General features: G+C 39.4%; 2 protein-coding genes across 2 annotated transcripts; both read right to left on the bottom strand.

Moving 5' to 3' along the window:
• Positions 1-18: 18 nt before the first annotated feature.
• Positions 19-340, bottom strand: LOC6636607 (uncharacterized). Its single transcript, XM_002060008.4, has one exon. The coding sequence runs from the start codon at positions 334-336 to the stop codon at positions 52-54; it is 285 nt and encodes a 94-aa protein (XP_002060044.1). The 5' UTR covers positions 337-340; the 3' UTR covers positions 19-51.
• A 15,091-nt stretch (positions 341-15,431) lies between these two features.
• LOC116650022 (mitochondrial 2-oxoglutarate/malate carrier protein-like) lies at positions 15,432-16,707 on the bottom strand. The gene has a single exon (XM_032433356.2). It carries the CDS (start codon positions 16,576-16,578, stop codon positions 15,634-15,636), a length of 945 nt encoding a protein of 314 aa, XP_032289247.1. The 5' UTR covers positions 16,579-16,707; the 3' UTR covers positions 15,432-15,633.
• Between the last annotated feature and the right edge of the window lie 4,372 nt (positions 16,708-21,079).

The following is a 21,079-nucleotide window of genomic DNA, read 5'->3' as shown; positions in this document are numbered from 1 at the left end:
TCTATGATTCATTGCTGTCCAGTCTCTATCTAGTGCAAAGTCCAAAATTCTCTACTGGAGTCTCTTCAGCTTGCGGTTCTGTTTGACCAGGGCCTTGAGCTGCTTGGCCCGATGCTGGAGCTTCTTCTCGAGCAAACGCTTGAACTGCTGCTCTCGCACCAAGGTCTGTAGATCCTCGTAGCTGCAGGAGTCCATGCGCTGCTTCACCTTGGCAATCAGCTGATTAGTAAGTTGTATCTTCGTCTGTGACACCTTGGCAAAGTGTGTGCGGCGACGATGCAGCTCGGCGCGGTGCAGGAACAGAGCGTAGGCGGTCTTTGCAGTTGTTGCTTCCATGACGATCGTGTGGTGAATGTGTGAAGATTCCCTCGCGACGTGCCCCTTTATATGCTTGCAGTTTTGACCTGATGCAAATGCTATGCCCGGTTCAGGTGCCTGTGGGACGAACCCTTTACCTGCCTTAAAGCGCGCCCGTGATACTTCGTGGTCAATTCTTTGGGGTGCGTTTACCTGCTGCACTTGCTGCTGCAGTTGGCTTATCGTCTGGTCATAAGAGTTCCCTTGCACCGGTAGGTAAGACTATGCTTTGGTTTTGCTACATTTCCTTTATTATATTTCACAAGTAGTTATAGCTACGGACCGTTTAAAAAGCCGTGCAACAATTCTTGAAATTGCAATGCAGAAAACAAGCATAGTCCTGGAATTCGAACTAGCACCACTTTTTACCACTTTTACAGTTCTGCCATAGATCCAAATATGGTCACTATATCATATAACTATATAGGATATTAGCGGGTATATATCCCGGCTTTTCTCATAGTATGTATACACTGAATTTTCTTAAAGATCTTTAAACAAGAGTTTGAAACCAAAATTTTGGACCAAAACATATGTAGTCAGATTTAAATGCAAGATTAAAAGAAAACCATGAACAAAAATCCAAACCTTTTAAAAAATCGGATAAGATTTGACCGATTTATGGGAATGGGAAATTAATTTAGATTATTTAGTGAAAAATGTGAAATACGCCCCAAATGTTTTTTTTTTTTTATAGATTCTTGGAAATTAATTGAGTGTTCCCGTCAAATCTGTGACCGCCATTTCCACCAAGGTAGCACTAATATGACAACAGTGGAAGTTGATCACTAAACAGTCAGTCATTCATTCAGTCAGTCAGTCTCTCATGACAAACAGTTTTGTATATAGAGATATATATATTCTAATATTAAACGAAGTTTGTGGTCGCAAAACTTTACCCTTTCGTTTTTCCATTTCCACTGACTACGAAAAACGTTTTAAATTATGCGCGTGTGTGTCTCACACACACACACACAACAACAACAACTACTGTAATAACAGCTATAACAACAGAAACAGCACGCGGGCCCCGCCCACCGCTAAATTGCACGTTTTAAGGCAGGCGCTGACGCCTTTGCGTGGGAAAAAAAACCGCGCGGAAAAGTCGTGCAATATGTTGGGAGGGTGTACGAGAAAGTGGAGCGGCGGGGAGGGGGGGGGTGTATTGCAAAGTGTTGTAGGAGAAAAGGCAAAGGAAAACGAAGCGCAAAGGCGAAGGCGAACAAATGAAAGCAAGTGAAGTCAAATTAAATTAAATGACAGATGTCTGACATTTTGCTAGTGAATGTGTGTGTATGAGCGTGTATTTGTGTGTGAATGTAATATAAACACATGCAAATAAGACACGCACACACACACACAACAAACGCCTTGGTGTCGGGCAAAATGCACATGCACTTGCCCTCCAACTGGGCGCAAGGAGCGTGGCCTGGCATTATGTTTCTGCCGTTGTTGTTGTTGCTGTTGTGCATGTCTCCAAAGTGTTGCCCGCGTAAGCGTAATGAATTAAAATAACTTGATTGCTTGAAATTGAACGAATTGTTGTGGAGGAGCAGCACGAAGCAAAGACTCTCGCTTGGCTCTGACATCTCTAAGGGAAATTGCAGCTACGCTTTGCTGTCTGTGTGTGTGCATAAATATTTACTGAAATTTGTATATTAAGTGACGTTGAAAGCGGCGCCAGTTGTTGTTAGCAAATGGCATCAGCAGCGTGAAGTCATGCAACACACTCACACACACACACACATACAACCCATATGTGCGAGTGTGTGCGCGCTATAATAGAAGTCACGCTGCATGAATGAACGCATAAAAAGCGAGGCTAGCTGTGTGGGAGTCTGAAGAGGGCAGTGGGGTTTGCCGGCAAGACATACGAGCTGATCGCTGCAGGCATTTCGTTTACATACAACGTTAGGCATTAATATGGAGCAACAGTGTGTATTGCCTAAGGTGGATTTTTAGCAGTGTGTAATTTATTTAAGGCCAATATATTTTATTGCCGACCCTCAAGTTCGATAACTGTCAAGACATTGACTTTGAAACATTATGAACTACTTTTACAGCACATTTGGAACTAGTTCAGAGACTCTTAGTTTCGATAGCTGTCAAATAACTTACACTGAACTAGTGTACAGACTTGACAAAGTGTGTTTGGCAATTCGGAACCTAAATTTAAGAGTTTCTATTGCACATATAAATTTGTTACTCAATTTACAATCATTCACTTAGCATACTTTCAGCTAGATATATAAGAGCTTAGAGCTTACCTTAATAATCATTATGAAACTAGCTCAGACTGGTTCACAGATTATCTAAGTATAATTGAAAGCTATAATTCTTCATAGGCCCTAAAAAATAACTAACTATTTTTAGCAAACCTCATATATTATTTGTCACCTTATGTATGAGAACTTATCTGGTTCCAAGGTTTTGTTAGCAAGGAACATATGAGTGCCAGAGTACTTGTCAATTGGGACTAGCTCACAGCTCACAGGTAACAGGCCATACCTCTCCAATATCTCTCCAAGCGCTTTTTGGCAAATATGTGTCTGGAGCGGACAAAAACTACCCGACAGTCACTGTCCGCCGAACACAGTATTTACTGTAGTTCGCATATTAAATTTATTAGTGCTCTCTACAAATTGGTAACTTGGAGCTGTAAGTCTTAGGTTAGAAGTATATTGGGCACATTTTTCAGTATGACTAATACCGCTTAGTCAAGCCTTACTGTGCGCAAAATTTGCATAAATAAATTAAATGATTTTCAAGCACTTAAAAAATGATTTAATAGCATTAATGTTTGCCGCCGCCCTCAAAGTCAAAAACTATTCCATTAAATTAAACAATTAGTGCTTGACTTTTGCCAAAAGTTTAATGCAAGTTACAGTCACAGCAACACACACAACACACACACACACACACACACACACACAACCAGGCATACACACACGCCCAACATTTGGCGCTTAGAATATTAAACGTTATTTACACGGCTCGCTGAGCTCGACTTTGTGCATTCTGTCTGCGGCTGTCGTTTTGCCCCAGCTCCGCATATGGAACATGTTTGCGCATTCATTTGTTATTGCATAAATAATTATTGTTTAATTTGCTTACTTGCACTACATACTTTGTAATGAAGTTGTTTGTTTGCCCATTTTGCCGGCTGACAGACGAGTGCAACGGCCCAGACGGCAGCTACCCCCGCTTCCTCGCCGCCCTTGGCATCGGGTACGTTTTATGCAAATTCAGCTGAGCACTTTTTAATGTGGCCGGCATGCCTGGCATTTAAATGCAGCTAACTGACTTTATTATGGCTATTATAAATATATATGTGTGTATATATAATATAGGCATAAATAATTGCAGAACATTTGCCTTGCCGGGCTGGCAGTGCGCGTCATCTCATAAATTGCCCATTGACTGGGTATGGTTGATGTGGCTTGCATTTTATATATAGCTATAGATATATTAGAGAGTTTGTCCTAACTGGCTGACTGAGCTGTGTCGACCAGGAAGTTTAGAGATCGGGCTCCCGCGCAATATAGACACAATTTTCTTACCCCTGGCATTTACTACATTATCCCTTCGACTTCAATGTCGCTGGATAATAATAATATCAAGCTTCCGCGGTGGCAACATAATTTTTTTATATATAAAGTAAGTGTGTTTATCTCGCATCATAGTCACAATTTTGTTACCCGAGCAAACGCTGGGTAATTTCTTCTCTCATTTTATATAGTTATTAGCATTAATAACTTGCAGAACATTTGCCTTCGCCTCGCCGGCAGCGTGTTGCCTTTCAAACTTGGCCATTGGACTGGGCCCCTGTTGCTTGCCGCTTTCAATTTATGTATGTGTGCATATATAAACACATACATATGTATATGTGTATGCGTGTGTATGTGCTTCTGTATGCACAAGTGTGTGTTTAGGCACTCATACCATGTTTACACACACTCACACACACAGGACACATAGAGTCTTACAATAATTAAAAAGCAATTTGTAATTGCACTTCACTTTTCTATCGCTCTTTTTCTCTCTCTCTCTCTTCCTCTCTCTCACTCTCGCTCTTGCTTATTTCCTAAATTGTATCTTTATATATTTGTTTTTGCTTCTTAATATAACTATGGTATTTGTTTATGCACTGTAAAATTTGAGCTGCATTGTACAATAACAAATATTCATTTCATTTGAATTTTATTTGCTTTAACTTTATGAAATTAAATTTGTTGCTTATTTGAAGCTGGCAAACTATCTTAAAGTACCTTATAAACGTTTTTTAAGAGGCTCTTATAATTGTGGCTTTTTAATGCCCTTTTAATGAGTTAAAACGAGCATAAAGTATTGGTTCGATTATCTGTATATAGTTTTAAAAATCTATCTGAGCTTGGAAATCTTTCAGAAACTTCCGTTCGACTTTCTGTTACAGACGTGCATATATATCGAAACTTGCCAGATCGGAGTACTATATCAGAAAAGATTGGTCAAGAATTACCTTTCTCATACAAACACTCTCGTGTTATAGAATATATATATAAGCCAAATGTAAACACTTACGAGCTCTAGCATGCTATTCACTTGTTGAAGATCGAAATTATATATCATATAGAAGACTTCGATGCAAAGGGATTTTAGCTGTTATATTAGTTGTATTTCTTATTAGTTTTTAATTAGCTTTCTTCGAGATATCTTCACAAAACACAACAAACACTTTATTCATTCACTTTATTTTCCCCACAAAAATTTCCTTTAGGGCATTCACTTTTCTGCATGCATCAAATATCCATTTACTCCTGCCATATATATTTAATTTATGCACTCAGCATGGCTGGCAAAATATGTATTAATTGAGCATATTTACATTTTTTTTTATTATTATTGAAAACATTTGCATTCGGTTTCACTTTTGGCGTTTGTTTTGCTTTTATCCTATTAAAATAGTTTGGGTTTAAGTAATAGACACACATATATTATGTTTATTAGCTGAAATTAACATTTAGAATAATATATTATTATTTTGCAGCTAATTCTATTTAAAACACATCGAATACGAAATTCCGTTTTAATTTTCAGTTTTCACTTAATTTTTTGCTCGTTAATTTTAAGCCCTTTTTTAAATAGAATTCTCAATAACTGCCACGCACTTTTGCAAATAAATATGTTAATTTAATTGCAAATGTTGTTAATTCTTGCATATATTTATATTTATTTTTATTAACTGACTGCAAATGGCTTAATTACTTGCAATTTATACAAATTAAAGTGGCGCAAAAAAAACAAAAAAAAAAAAAAAACCCAAACGAGTTTAATTTCAATAGATTGCAAATTGGGTTGCGCGCCGCGTTCGTTATCCTGTTTAACTGTTTAACTGATGATATGCCAGCTTATTGATTTAAGTCACTTCCTGTGCTTCAGCGATAATACATACGAGTCTGTGTGTGTGTGCGTGTGTGTGCTTAACACACTAACACTCTTAAATCATTATATCGCCACACAAAAAAGGAAACTTGTGCAAACACACACGTAGTTGTCGAACACGCAGAACGATACACACTCAAAACAATTTGGAGTGCTCTAGTGGGGAGTGCCCGACTAGGAAGTACACTTGTTCAGCTTCAGGCTGACGTTTCAAGTAACGTAACTGAGCATCTTCTAACCCCAGACAGATCCTGCCTTGAATAATTTTGTTGCTCATTGTACGATTCTTATGAAGATTTCACAGCATTTATACCAAAGCTCGTTTTTTATAAAACTTAGTTATCAGAGAAGTGCAATATTCTGGATCTGCATTTCCCAAACGAGAGTAAACAGGGCGAGTTTGGAGTCTTTAGGCCCTATAAACGTTTTTGTAAGATTACGAGTTATCGTTCACTAGAAATTAAATTGTTAGTTTCGTACACTAACAAGGTCCACATTTGCACTTTAGATTCTTCAATTTTTTCCGAGATTAACGCGCTTTCAACAGACAGATACGGCTGCTGATGCTGATCAGGAATATGTATATATATATATATATACTTCGGCGATATCTCCTTCCGTCTGTTACGTGCATTTGCGCAAAACCTTTATACCCTCTTTTGCCCATTTTTTTCAATGGGTTCAGTGTATAAAGAGGCGGTCCTTGGCGGGATGGGTGAGGTATAGGGGGGGTCAGGCAAAACGTTTGCCCAAAATGAGGTCAAAGTGTGCACACGCTCTGGCATGTGCCTGTGCGAGCTTCAAGGATATGCGGTTGCAATAGTATTGCGTTTTATATTTTCACTATTTTATTTTCTGCTGACGCAGCGGGTGTGTGTGTGCGGATAGTATGTGTGTGTGTGTGTGTATCCTGCGGCTGATGAATCAACTTTTGCCTTTACTCAAGTCACGAAACACAAACGAAACGCACAGCCCAAACAAAAGTAAAGTCGAGGCTTACATTTGCCTGGGAAATCAGACACAATTGAGGCGCAGTCAATGTTGTTTTTCTCTGGTGCTCTTTTTTTTTTCGGCACAGGACACAGAGTCCTGCTGCCCATATAAAAGCCGCAGTGTCGCTTAATTAAACGAGTGAGCAGCAACCCGCTTGGGGAATGTGGGCGGGCGGCTGGCCAACGTGTCGTATGCGCAATGTCTGCAGCGGCTCAAGCTGCCCCTCATTGAATCCTTTGAGGCGGCATTGAACCTTTTAGTGCTAATTGCTTGTCCGAGCTTAACGAGTCCGGCGCTTTCACTGCAGACTTTCACACAGACTTTCCCCGGTTTTTTTTAGGTTTTCTGCATTTAATCCACTTGCTTTGAACTACGCGGCGCGACTAAGGCCCCAGCAAATGTTTAGCTTAAAGCTACGCAGCGGCGGTGGCAGCGACGCCAGCGGCGACAGCGACGCAGCTAGTTAGCGTGCTAAGCAGTCACAATAGCTACAACAGCAACAATAACAACAACAACATTGTGGCGTCACGCACACTCCTCACAACCACGCCCACAATGCCCATGCCCATGCCCATCTACATGCATGGAGACAACGCTGTTCTGTGGTCTTGTAGTGGTCTCCACACACACACACACACACGCACACACACACACACACACACACACACACACACACACACACACACACACACACACACACACACACACACACACACACACACACGCACACAAATAGAGACTCACTCGAGCTACTCGGGGTGTTATTGTAGCCCGGCTTGGTTCTGGGGCTTGGTCGGGCTGGCGATTTGCTGCGGCTTAGCCATTAAACTGTGCACATTATTAGTTTAGGTTCGTCTGGACTTGGGTCAGTGCTACGATTAACCGTAATAGGCGTCAATTGGAAAATTGCCACCGATATGCCGCTCGGCTGAGCCAAAGCCTGAGACAGCGAGCCAGCGCTTCCTAAGAGATATTTATATGCATAAAGAAGTGCATATATATGCATTTAAAGAGTACTCTGGCTTGAGTTGTATTAAGATAAAAATGCATTTAAATCAAGTGCAAGTATATTCATCAAATAGGATTTCGTCGACGCAAACAGCTTATTTCATATGTTTAATAAACTGATTTAAATATAGATACTGCAGGTAATTACCTGGCGTAAGCATCTCAGAATTCGCTAATAATAATTTGTCCCAATTCCATCTAAGAAAAAACCTATGTTTACATTTATCAAAATTATACATACTTTCTAATTATTTGCTAAAGAAAATATTGATTCACTTTCCTTCAAATTCTGAAATTTGTGCTAAATATGTCAACCCTCCAGATTACTTTATATTTGTTTGTCTATTCGAAACTCTATAAAACAAGTACTCATTGTTTTGTCGAAATTCGAAGAATAAATAATATAATTTAATGCAATCAATTTTCAATTTCAGGTGAACTTCACACAGAAACCTCATCTTACATCACCACAAGTGAGTATTGCATAAAATTCAACCTAATAGCTTTTACGGCTTAGGCTGTGCATCAATCAATCAATCGACTGATTGGGTATGTACTGCACGTATCTGACAGTCAGTCAATCAAATATGCTATATTTAGTCTTTACAATATAAATTTAATTTTTCTTGCTTTATGGATTAAGTTGTGCATCAATGCTCGATCAGTCAATGCATCAGTCAACCTATCACTCTCTACTGTCGAAGTCAATTAGTCTTTCAATCAATCAATCGATAGTGTTAACATAACGTTAACAATGTTAACGTGTTGATACGCACTCAATCTGATGCTCTAACAAGGAAGAGTAACTACTCGTCGCTCAACGCCCCGCTCTTGTGATTTATTTGCCACTGGCTTCGGAGTCTTATGTAAATATTTGATGACATTTGCTCGGGCTGGTTGTAATCCTATTTTTTCTCTCCGTGTAGCTCATTGAAAATTCAATTTATTTTTTGGGCAAAGCGTAGCAAAAAAACAAAAGAAAAGATGCGAATTTGCATTACATTGATTTGCGCTACCCAGACGAGAATTTCTTTTGGCTAGTACGGGGTCGGTTTGAGGTGGAGCGAGGGGGCGTGCGGGATGGGTTGGGCGTGGTGTCAGCTGCGGTTCTTAGTCGGAACTTTTGTAATTCATGGCGCAATTGTCTTAATTCGAAAATTGCAGCTTCGCAGCTGTAGACAATTTGTGGCCATGCACGAGCACACGCATCTGGCAATGATAATCGTGTATCTGTATCTGAAAGATGCGACGTTGACGTCGCAGTCGCCGTCGACATCGACGATGATGCTGATGTTTAGCTTATCTGTGTGCAAATCGGGGCAAAATAACAAAACAAATTGCTCGTCAATTTGTTGCTCTAGCGCGTAACTGTAAACCATGTGACATGGCGGCGCGTCGCTTAAGCCCCAACTTGACGCTTGACGCTTGACCTTTGACCCTGGTCGGCTTGCGTGCCCCAACCCAATAAGAGCAAAGCTGCATCTACGCATCGCCATGCGACATTAAAGCTCATTTATGACTCGTCCGTTTGGCATCTTTTTTTGTTGCTGTTTAATTGACTTTAAGATTTTATTGTTATTAATGTTATTCATTATTATAAATGCGATTAGTTGATTGTATTTTATGTTTTCTTATACCCAGAAGTCGTTGAAAATGGGCAAAAGGGTTTAATGTTTTTGCAAACAGAAGGAAGCTTCGAGTAGTCGCCACTCGAGTCATATATATTCTTGATCAGCATGACGTGATATATGATATAGTGATAATATAGTCAAGTTTTTCTGACTGCCTCTGGCAATGGGCCTATTTTGGAAATCATAAAACCTGAATTTTCATCTATCGAGAGTAACTCACGCAGAACGTGATTATTCTTGGTATAATAAATAAATATCGATTTTTGGATATGGTTTTTTAGGTATAACTTGAATATTATGAAAGCTAGACAAATCAAACTTTGTGTTTAGCACTTAGCTGAGTATATACAAATTTAAAATATTTCATTTTACGTATAACTTCCCCCATTTCCCATAAAGATTTAAGGTAGACCCTTGGGATTTGAGATGCATAAAGTCTTGTATGCCATATTCATTCCCTGAAAATTTAATCAAATTCGGACCATAAACACGCGAGCTAATCAAGAGTGCATTGCACTAAGTTGGGTTGGGACTAAAGAAAGAAGAAGAGCAGCCATTGCAAAAAGTTCGTGCATGTCTTTATGTCACATAGTGTATCTATCTATAGAAGAAAGCTTGAATAATTATAAAGGCAGCTTAGGGTATCTCCCAATCGAGCACTTGCGACTAGAGCGCACTTTCTCTTATTGTTATTAGTTAATTGCATTTAATGCGAGTTTTTTTTTTGTACTAAAATATTTTATTGCATAGCTTTATAAATTTGATTTTACGTTGTCTTTTGTCATGTGACCAAACCGCAAAGCGCTGACTGAAACAGACGCTGTCGGCGAAGGCAACTACGAAATAGGCGTCCATTAAACCAGTTGTGAATTGCATTTGCGTACAGCAACAACAATCAGAACAACAACAAAAGCAAAAACAACAACAGACAGTAGACAGACTGTCAGCATCTGAGCTGAGATCACGTACGTTTCATTTTTCTCTGTCAGTCTTAAAAAATATATATTTTACAAAACGCATTGCTAAGGCAATTAGCTTGCTCGACTTGCAGATACCTAGTACCCAAAAAAAAGATGCGCGTGCTACGAGTCTTAGTTTGTAGAACTTGCTATAAATTAAGTTCTTGGCCTGGTTAAGATAAAAATGTTCTCTTTCTTGAAGTTTTCTTGAGTTTGAACCGACATGGTTCAAAACAAATTCTCAGTTTTGCTGTAATCTTTGCAACGAGGGTATCTGCACGTTGAGCATTGCAGTAATTACGTATCAGCAAAGCTTTGATCGAACACATTTTATGGCTATTTTGGCCAGGTTGTTGACTTATTTTTTCGGTTTGCCCTGCCAATTGACGGCTTGTTAAATGCTCTAACCCATCGTTAACTCAATTAGGGGGGGTTCACATCACACAAAAATATATCGTGCGTTTGTAATTTAATTGGATTTTTATTCCACTTTTTTTTTGCTGCGCCCATCTTGATTTGCCATTATATTTGAATAATCAGTAAATAGCACGCGGCCAGCTGATTGTTGTTATTATTATTGTTATTATTAGTATTATTATTGGTGCATTTGTTGTTAAACAATTATTTTGTTGACAAACGAATGCACAGACAGCTCAGCTAATTAGTAGCTATAGCCGATTATCAAAACAAAAAGACTTCATCGTTTGTTTAAAGTGTGTAAACATCAGCCCGACGTGGAAAGTGTGTCAAATGCTGTAAATACTCATGAATTCACTTAATTAATAAAATAACTGCAGGCAATTGGGACTAAGGCAATAACCAAATGTAAGTGATGCACAGCTGCATATCAATTTAATTAAAATTTCATTTGGCAATTGCCAAATTAAATGCTTTGCCGCATTTCAAAATGGAATTTGGTTAATTATTCAATATAAATGTGTCGAAGAAGTGACATTTTATTTAATAATGGCTTTCGATATTTACATATTGCACGCATCATGCATAATTTGCTTGAAGACTTGTCATGCAAAGTGTCCTGCAAGACAGTCTGTATGACATGTCAGCAATGCCGTCTTCTAATTCAGCTATTCCTGGGTTACGCTCAGAAAACTCATGGCTTCCGCATGACTACCTTTGATGAGATTTTCATACACATATTGTGATGATTCTTCTCTGCGAGCTTTTGTAACTGTCCGCGAGGTCATCAGCATTTCTTTCAGGCCCAGTTGACCAGCTGGGCGAATACGTACACACACACCCACAACACGTGGACAATTGTTGTAGCAATTCTCTTGTTTACCCCGAACCATTTAATCGAGTCAGCTGATAGCAACAACAGACGCACAGACTCTGATACTGAAACCTAGCACAGATCGTGGCCAAATTTGGTTGCCAACTCTAGAGCTGTATATTCTCATTATAAGTCATATGCAAACAACTAATTTTTAATTGCCATAACAAACAAGTGAGCGGCAGAAGGTAAGCACAGCTGAACGACTGACAAATGCCGTAACTAAAGATTAAATTCATTCTGAATTTAGTGAATATTTTTGTCTAAAGGAACAATTAAAAACAATTCAATAAATTTATGCTTTCGATTACTCTTAAAATCAAATATTGTTTAACACAGAATCATAAAGAAGATTAAATGTCTGCAAGAGTGTTTTTTATTGCTGAAAAGCTTTTCTCTGATATAATGAGTAAATATTGGATAGATTTGTGGCTTTAAGGCGGCTGCCTTTTTATAAATATGAACTGTGCTCAAATACTACAATTAAAGCTGATAAGTACAAATAACAATAAATGTCAGTACATTTAAATTAATTTTCTTATAAATAATAACCAATAAGCAACAAAATAAAAAAGTTGAGGTAAAAATTGAGCAGAAAATTTATCTGAATACTAGCAATTCTGCATGTCGAAGCTTAAACTAGTCGAGAATTCTAAGCGAAAATTAACGTAAAGTGCAATAAAAGTTCACTTTCTATGTGAATTAAGGTAAAGGGAGGGAGAGAATTCATTAAAATTAGGAGAGTGAGAAAGCGAGGGAGGAGGACGATCCATTACAATTAAAACGAAGAGCATCGCAATTGTGAATCAGGCAAAAAACAAGCTTACAAATGTTAAATGACTTTTTGATATAATTAAAAATCTACTCAAATTCAAAAGCAAGCCAGAACTTTTTTTGTCTGTGTACCTAAGCAGCGAATGGGGTATTAGAGAACTGGGGCAAAGTAAATTTGCGTGCATTTCGTTGTCGGCTCTTCTTCTAATCTAAGGCATTATCTGTGGACAAATAGTCCCCAGTGTTCTAGGCGTCATTGACAGAGCTTTTCTCATTATCAGCAGCTGGCAAATAGTATAAGTAAATATCTAATTGTTGTCCGCCTCGCAGCTCTCTAGCCAACGGTTTTCCCAGTGTTTTTGTTGCTGTTCTTTCCACCTGACAGCCAGCAATTAGGCCGGGACGGAGGTAGGGGAGAGCAAAGCTGAATGTTAATCGAAGTGTCGGGCCAGCAGGCGTTCGACATGTGTCGTTGAGGGGGGATTTTGACCGAGGAAGCTGCATTTGTCAGTTTGTTGTGAGTTTATTTCTGATGCCAGTTGCGTTCTCACAGCTAAAAAGCAAATAATAATGCGGGAGTGATCAACTGGGTGATACTCTGCAGGCAGCAGTGAGCTGCTCAGTTACAAATATTTAAATTTTGCTGTGCAGTCTACATAGGAGCGGTGCTTCTTTTCTTCTTAACCTCCGCCTACTCTATAAAAAGCACGTTCCGGATTATGTTTCTTGAACCATCTTTATACAATTTTCAGAGCCTAAATATGACAGTCATTTGTGTGCATACAGGAAACTATTCTGGATCTCTGTATACACACAAGAGTCTACATGACTAGTTAGGTGTCTCTAGCTCTTAAGATCTTCGACTTAGGCTTAAAAAACCAAGTGTGAAAATCGATATTTATCGTTATTATGAAAATGGAAGGAGATATTAAAGTAAAGATGACCAGCTTCTGCTGCGTCTAGTATAGGAGAATTTACATTCGACAGTTCAGAAGCTCAAAAGCTGAACTTTTGTAGTTTTCGAAATCTACAAAAAAAATCACAAAAACCGATTTTATAGAAATGGGGCTTGTGACCGTTCATTTAAAATTAAATTTAAGTTGGATTTGACATGGAGGAGGTCGCCAGCTCTTAAAGTTGCCAATATCAACGCGACAGAGAGACGCACGAGATCTGATCGACTTGGCCTTCAGCAAAAGTGCATCAAGCTTGATGAGCTCGTAGCTGTCTCCAACAGCCCGTTGCATACATTTGCAACCAACTTATATACCCCTCAGGTTGAGGGTATAACAATTAGATAAACACGAAGCGAAGCAAATTTAAATTATATAATCAATATACATTTATATTTAAATATGAATTTTACAGTGCAATAATTCACATTGTATAGCATACTAAATATATATATTATAAAGCCGCCCGAGTCATTCAACTTTATGGGCGCAACACTAAAAACCCACCCAATCAATCAATTGATCTGTGTGCTCAGGCATGAGCAATCGTTGGCCGGGGCTAATCAATTAATCTAGTCAAGTAGCTGCCATAATTCAAACTTGAGATTGTGGAAAGCGAGCGGGAAACGTACCTTTGGTCAGAGGCCCGTCGCGGCTGTTGCTGATATCCGTTGAAGATCGTTACAGAAATTTTTACAATTTACAAGCTATCTGCTGCTGGCCATAAATTAAGAAGCACTTAATTATTAATTTATGAATTACAATTATGACACACTGGCACACAGATGGGCAAAGATAGATAGAGAGACACTTTTGTAGGCAGAGATTCAGCTCCAGATATAGATATATACATATATACGTATATCTTTTGTATGTATAGCTGGCACTTGGTTGGGCTTCACGAATCCAAACACTGATTTATGCCGCGTATTTAGACTTTAAATTAACACTTCCGCGTCGCTTGAGCTGCAGCTCACTTGAAGATCACAAAAAACCTGATGACCCACGACTTAAGTGGCATCAATTTAGCTATACACAGGAATCTCCTTGCGAGGCGCCACACGGCAAACTGTGCCCAAAACCGAACCGCACGATCGAGCTGCACAAGCCCAACTGACTGGAATCCAATTGCCCGACTGATAAGACCTCGCATACTCGTTCCACACTCGCTCCGAGCCGAGCGAGAGCTTCAAGAGAGAAATGCGTCTGTCTGTGTGCCGATAAAAGTTGCTATATCGCATGCGATAACTGACACAACTCGCATGCGACACAAGTTGATCGCAAATGGAAAATACGCTAGAGCACAGGTAACTCAGCTTATGGAAAATTTAAGCTGGGAACTATTGTGTTAAATCTCTTTAGCTGAATTTAATTATAGAATAGGAAATACCAAAAGAAAACTCCGAGCTTCCACAGTCAAGTCCAGATACAGATTATAGGTTATCCTTATGAAATATCTCAAATATCTTATAAATCTTAAACAATCAAATAGATTTGTATATGATTTTCGACTATTGGTATATCATAACTAACGATAAAATATAACTAATGCGACAAATGGGAGGAATACAAATTCTATTCGAGATTACTCGACTAGCAAATACCCCAGACCAAAAGCCATTAAAATCGATCGATGACGTTGCTTAAGATAAATAAATAAATAAGTTAATCGCTTACATTTTTATCGCATGCGATAACATAAAAAAAAAGCCAGTTCTCACAAGCCGCAGATATGAAGACATGAAAATAAGATCATAATCAAACCAAGAAGAAGAATTTCGATCAGGCATAAATTGGAAAAATGTCGATAAAACTTATAACATGCGATGAGGCTGATCAGCTAGAAACTATCGATCACTCCTAGCGCGTGCGATTACAAAATGCTACTCTAAATGAGTTTAAAATTGTGATCAACTCATTACCAATAATAAATAGGAAATATATCGATCAAATACAGCTAATGCAGGAATGTAGGAAACAGCAGGGGCCTGAAAAGCATACAAAATCTATCGGAATTGTACTGCAGATGCATGAAACGATGATGTAATCGATTACAACCGATCATTTAATGTAAATTTTGAACTGTACACAGATAATCAAGCGATTTAGAAATAACCCTTCTATAACAAAATCTGATTATGCACTTATAAATATATATACGCGAGTGCTTCGATTTGACACATTTTGCCTACGCGTTTATCTTCTGCACATGCTGGCTTTAACCTGATTTAACCAACGCATTCTGGCTACAGACCCGGTCCAGAGCTCTCCGAGCCGAGCACGTATTTGTAGTAGGCCTTGTTGAGCTGCTCGAGGAAGACAAATGAGAACACCGTGTGTGGCCCAATGCGTGCCAGATAGGGTGTAAAGCCCTTCCACAGGGCAAGGAAACCCTCATTCTTGACTACCTTCAGGATGACATCGATGGCACCCTTATACTCGGCCTTGCCATCGACCACCTTCATGTTCTGTATGCGCGTCTTGGCCATGTCCAGCGGCATGGAGGCAATCGTTGTCAGCAGTCCGGAGAACATGCTGGCCACAATGTGAAGCGGCAAACCCTCGTCCATGTGCTTCTTGAATGCGGCTTTGAACTGCGAATAGGAGGCCAGTTGGACCATATTGACGACCATGGCGCGTGCTACAGTCGGCATGCAGCCGCGCCACAGCGTAAAAACGCCCTCCTCGCGTATTATCCGAACGACTGCATCGCCGACATTCTTATAATTTCGGCGCTGATCCGGCGGCAATCGATTATCGGACATCATTCGAATGAGGGACACCTCTGCCGGATTGCCAACCATGGCGCCGCAGGCGCCCGCAAATATTCCCATGGCCATGCTGGCCAACACTGTTGGCGCCTTGTCGAAATGCTTCCGATAGGATTCGATCTCCATCTGATAGACGCCCATGCGGGCCGTTGTGTACGTGGCCTGTCGCAGCAAGCCGGCGCTGAGGCCATTGTAGAAGGCCAAAAGGCCCTCGGACTTGAATACCTTGGCGATGCAATCGAACGAGCTGCTAAACTCCTTTTGGCCACTCGCCCCTGATATTTGCATTCGGGTCTTTACCAAATCGAGCGGCTGTACAATACAGGAGCCCAACATGCCTGCCGTACCGCCCAGCACGTACTTCATGTAATTTGGAATTGTCTTGTTTTCCACCTCGTAAGCGATCACCATGTTTCGCATAGTATTCGAACTTTTACAAAAAGGTTGAAAATTTCGAAATTCTTGATATATATATATATACTAATGTATATATTTATTTATCCAAACTGTAGGCTGTGTACGCTCGACAGTGTAGTTCCAAATTGTTGTACGATTTTTTGGATTCGTTGCCCCATAAAACGTCTCTTGATCATTCTCCTGAGGCCTACTGCTTGGCACGGTTATATAGATTGTTATCGATGACAGAACTTATCGGACTAAATGACTGTTTTCTTGGCAATGTTATCGATATTGTTTTCGATGACAGAATGTATCGGACAAAAAAACTGTTTTCTTGGCATAGTTATCGATATTGTTTTCGATGACAGAATGTTTGGACATGATTATCGAGATTGTTATCGGTTACAGCAAGTATCGGACAAAATTTCTATTTTCACGGCGTGATTATCGAGATTGTTATCGATGACAAAATTTATCGGGCTCTTTGGACCTTTGAGGTCACAATTGGATCGCCTTGTGGGATGTGGGTCGCTGCAGCATTGAATTTAATTGTGGCAGTTAACAGGGCAACGCCAACAGATCAGTTAACGCGCCCATCTAATTTTCCGCACATGTCAGATAATTGTTGAACTTTGTCTTTGCCACCTGCAGCCCACCTGCCGCCTACCTGCCACCCGAACCCACAAATTAACGGGGCCCAGTCAAATGGCTCATTATCTGTTTTGTGGCCCGGACCTGTCATCATTAGAAAATTGTTCGAATTGCAATTAGAAGAAGCTTCACATTACGCAAAAACTGGGCCACAATGGGGCTGTAATTAGACAGGCCAAAAAAACTGTTATGTCAGCGAAAAGAACACAAAATATGTACTTACAAATCGCATATCGGCAACTCATTGCGGGCTAATTAAGAGCTCATGCGGCGGCGGGCAAACAAAACAACCCAACACGCAACAACAACAAGAACTTGCAACAACAACGAGAACTTGCAACGTTGTTGATTTTCGCGTTGCTCAAACAAATATCGCATGCAGCAGACGAAAGTGTCGCCTAATTAGTGGGCGCGGGCTTGTGTCTCAGCTAGACGTAAACCCCAAAAGCCGTAGCATACTTTCGGGCGGCAACTATTTAAATTAGACGCTTATTTGTGGCAGCTGCGGAGCTCGCAGCTCCAAGTCGAGTAAAAGTGGGCCAACAAATGCCAATTGGCAATTGTGAAAATTGTAAATAAATATTTCAACAAATTGACAACAAGCCGGCAAACGGAGCGCGCGTCTATAAATCAGATCCGATATCGGCAGCTGGTTGCGGTTGCAGCGTTCAGAGTCCGCCAGTTAACCGCGCCCGGGGCAGCCCTACAAGCGTGGCATGGAAAACTTGCCGTGAAAACAAGCGCAACAAAAACTAGCGTGTAACTGAGCTGTATAGTCCCCAAGTGACCAACTGCTAGATACCCTAAGAAATTCCTTTGGAATTATATTTCCTTTGAAACTCCTTTAAAATGGACAATGCATTCCGTTTTAACTTTGGAGCTTTTAGTCCGATCTCTATGCAATTTTCACAGCTTTATTACAACATATTATCATTTGTACATACCAAAGCGCAAGGCTGTATGTTTCAAATTGTGACTGTTTTTCATATTAAGCGAGAGCAGAGAGGTAGTTAGAAAATGAAATATTTTTAAAATGGGAATAAAATACAAGAACCCTTATCTGACTCTTGAAATCTTCGAGCTATGCCTAAAAATCTGAGCTTTCCAGCATCGATATTTATCGATATTATGTAAATGGGAGAATATATCGAAGTAAAACGACAAGGTCAAGGACAAAAATTTCAAATATACAGCTTTTGTAGTTGCCGAGATCAACGCATTCACATATACATACATGGGTAGATCAGCTTGGCTCATGCTCGGGGATACTCACTACTCCCTGTTACATTAATTACCACAAAATCGATATACCCTCTCTTCTACATTTTCAATGAGTTCAGGGTATAAATATGTTGACAACGCGATGTTGTTGATAAGGGAAAAAGGGGAGCTGGGAAAGCGGGCAGACACAGTGCATGGAAACCGCAGAGCTGAGCTGAGGCTGTAGCTTAAAGCAAAATGACAATAACAGCTGCAATTCAAAGAAGGAGTGTGAAGAGGAGGGGAGGGAGGGGGGTGGCAGCGTGTGAGCGTCGAGCGAGCAACAAAAAGCGACTGCAAAAGTACACACAAAAAACGAGGCATTAAGTGGCGAACCGTTAAGAAGTCATTGGGTAGACTAAAACCTGAAACAGCAATAAAGCGACGTCGGCGTCAACGTCAGCATCAACGACGACGCAGCGCATGAAAAACTTAACTGCCGCAATTTCTGAAGTAAACAGAGCAAACTATGAGAGAGTAAGCCTTTGGCAGAAGAAGATGAACTAACAGTGAGAGCAGAGCCAAGCTTGAGAGTAAAAGTTGACAGCGCGAGCGCAGCGAAAGCTACATATATACAGAGGGGGCCACACAAATAGAACTACTTTGTAGAAAAATTATTAAAATTGGAGCTTGATAATTACGACAAGAGCATTATTGTGGTCTGCTCTTAAATTTAGAGTTAAAATACGAATTATTTTTAAAATTAAAAATATTTAAATAAATCAAGAGGAAAAAGTAATGTTGAAAATCAATAAAAAGAGATAAGATGTGTATGCACAAGTGTGCATATGTCGGATATGTAAATGTCAATATATGCGTATGTATTAAAATTGATGAACCTGTTGTCAATAAATACACACACATATATACAAAAAAAAAACAACTATAGTGCCTCACATAGAACCAGACAGAAGCGCTTAAATGTGTGTCACACAATTCCGGTTTTCATTTTTGTTGTCTGGTTCTGCCATGAACCACTGTTAAATGCTGCTGATGCTGCCAAAAAAAAAAAAAATAAATAAATAAAGTAGAAAAAAAATAACGCACAATGTAATAAACAGTTATTGTTAAACAATAAATCAATAGCTGACAAAAAAATTCTAAACGAAAGACTTGAGCGGCAAACTTGCGATCATTGCGGCGCGCGCTCTCTCGAGCGCGCTCTCTTTCGAACTCGACGAACGACGGCTTTTCGAAGTTCGAACAAGAAAGCTGCAGCTCGTTGCCCAGCAGCTGCAGCCGAAAACTTTGGTCATTCGTCAGTGAACCGTCGTGTGGCTCGCAAGCGGCGCCTAGGAGCTGAGCCGATCGTCACCAAACCCGTTAACAATTATCGTAGCGTCTTCTTCTTCTTCGAAGAACGAACGTTTTACAAGCAACAACAAATCAGAAGAGAAAAAAAAAACAAAAGCGTCGCTCTCTGCATTTTGTTTTCGTATCACTGTTTATCGGTCTATTTGTGTTTCTCTAGCTCCATCTCCAGCTCTAGCTGTGTGTGTGTTTGTGTGCGTGTTACCATTTGCATTTTCGGCTTTTATTTTGGAATCTCGTTTTCCTTTTATTTTCGCTGTGTGCTGCGCTTTTGCATTTCTCGTTCAGTTCAGTTCATTTCGGTTCATTTCAGTTCATTTCGGTTCACTTCGTTTCGGCTCATTACTTAGCCTGGCTTTAAAAATAGCCTTTAAATTAATTACTCAGTCGCTTCTTCTTCTAATCGCAGCGCGTGTTTAACAAAAAAAAAAAGAAGTGCAGCTGCACGAAATTTCACTCGAAAAGTGCTCGAAAAAGTGTTCAAAAAAAAAATAAGAAGAAAAAAACGGCACAAGTTCTGTTTGCCATGTTATTAACATTGTGTTCATAATTCCACTGCATGTACAAATATAATAAATACAAGCTCAAATAGAAAGCAACAAATTTCTACAGCAAACACAACAACAACAACAACAACAAGTACAACAACAACAACATTCAGCACAAACTAGCGGAATAGCTCGAAAAACTTAAATAAAAGAGGTATGTTAAATGCATATCGATGCTTGAAGCCGGATGGAACTAGAACAGAAATACAGTGAACACTCAGTAATGAGAGCTGCTAAGAATTGGATTGTTATTAGAGCACCCAAAAATTTGGATTTTTATTTTATTTTATATGAGAAGAATGTGTTAAAAAATATAATTCTATGAACGCAAGACAACTTAACTCGCCCCTTAAATTCTTTAGAATGTGATTGTTATTATTTTTTTGTGATTAAAGAAAAGAATATTTTCTGAACTTAAGATTTTTTTTTATGTATCATGGAGATTTGGAGAATTTCTAAAATGTAGGCAACATTTATTGTTTTCCAACTGTTAGACTAAAAATTCTGATTTGCTTTAGGGAATTATCTCTGAAAGAATACTTATAAAGTGTGCTTTCCCGGAAAAGCCCATACAAATTTTCAGAAAATTCTTAAAGCTAAGCTCATGCAATTACTTAATACAAATTTCTGTATATTAAAATAATTGAGTATCTGCAGAAATGGGATATAGACTGGACTTTAATATAAAATAATTTATTTTAAAGAACCGCAACGTGTTCTAGTTAGCGAGTATTCACTGTATATGGACTGCA

Source organism: Drosophila virilis, unplaced genomic scaffold (genome assembly GCF_030788295.1).
Source record: "Drosophila virilis strain 15010-1051.87 unplaced genomic scaffold, Dvir_AGI_RSII-ME tig00000116, whole genome shotgun sequence".
NCBI lineage: Eukaryota > Metazoa > Arthropoda > Insecta > Diptera > Drosophilidae > Drosophila > Drosophila virilis.
The sequence above is the reverse complement of the archived record's forward strand: the minus strand, read 5'-3'. Positions and strand labels throughout refer to the sequence as shown.

What these genes read in the sequence shown, in the direction of transcription:
- LOC116650022 (XM_032433356.2), bottom strand. Translation starts at nt 16,578, where the DNA reads ATGCGAAACATGGTGATCGCTTACGAGGTGGAAAACAAGACAATTCCA.
- LOC6636607 (XM_002060008.4), bottom strand. Translation starts at nt 336, where the DNA reads ATGGAAGCAACAACTGCAAAGACCGCCTACGCTCTGTTCCTGCACCGC.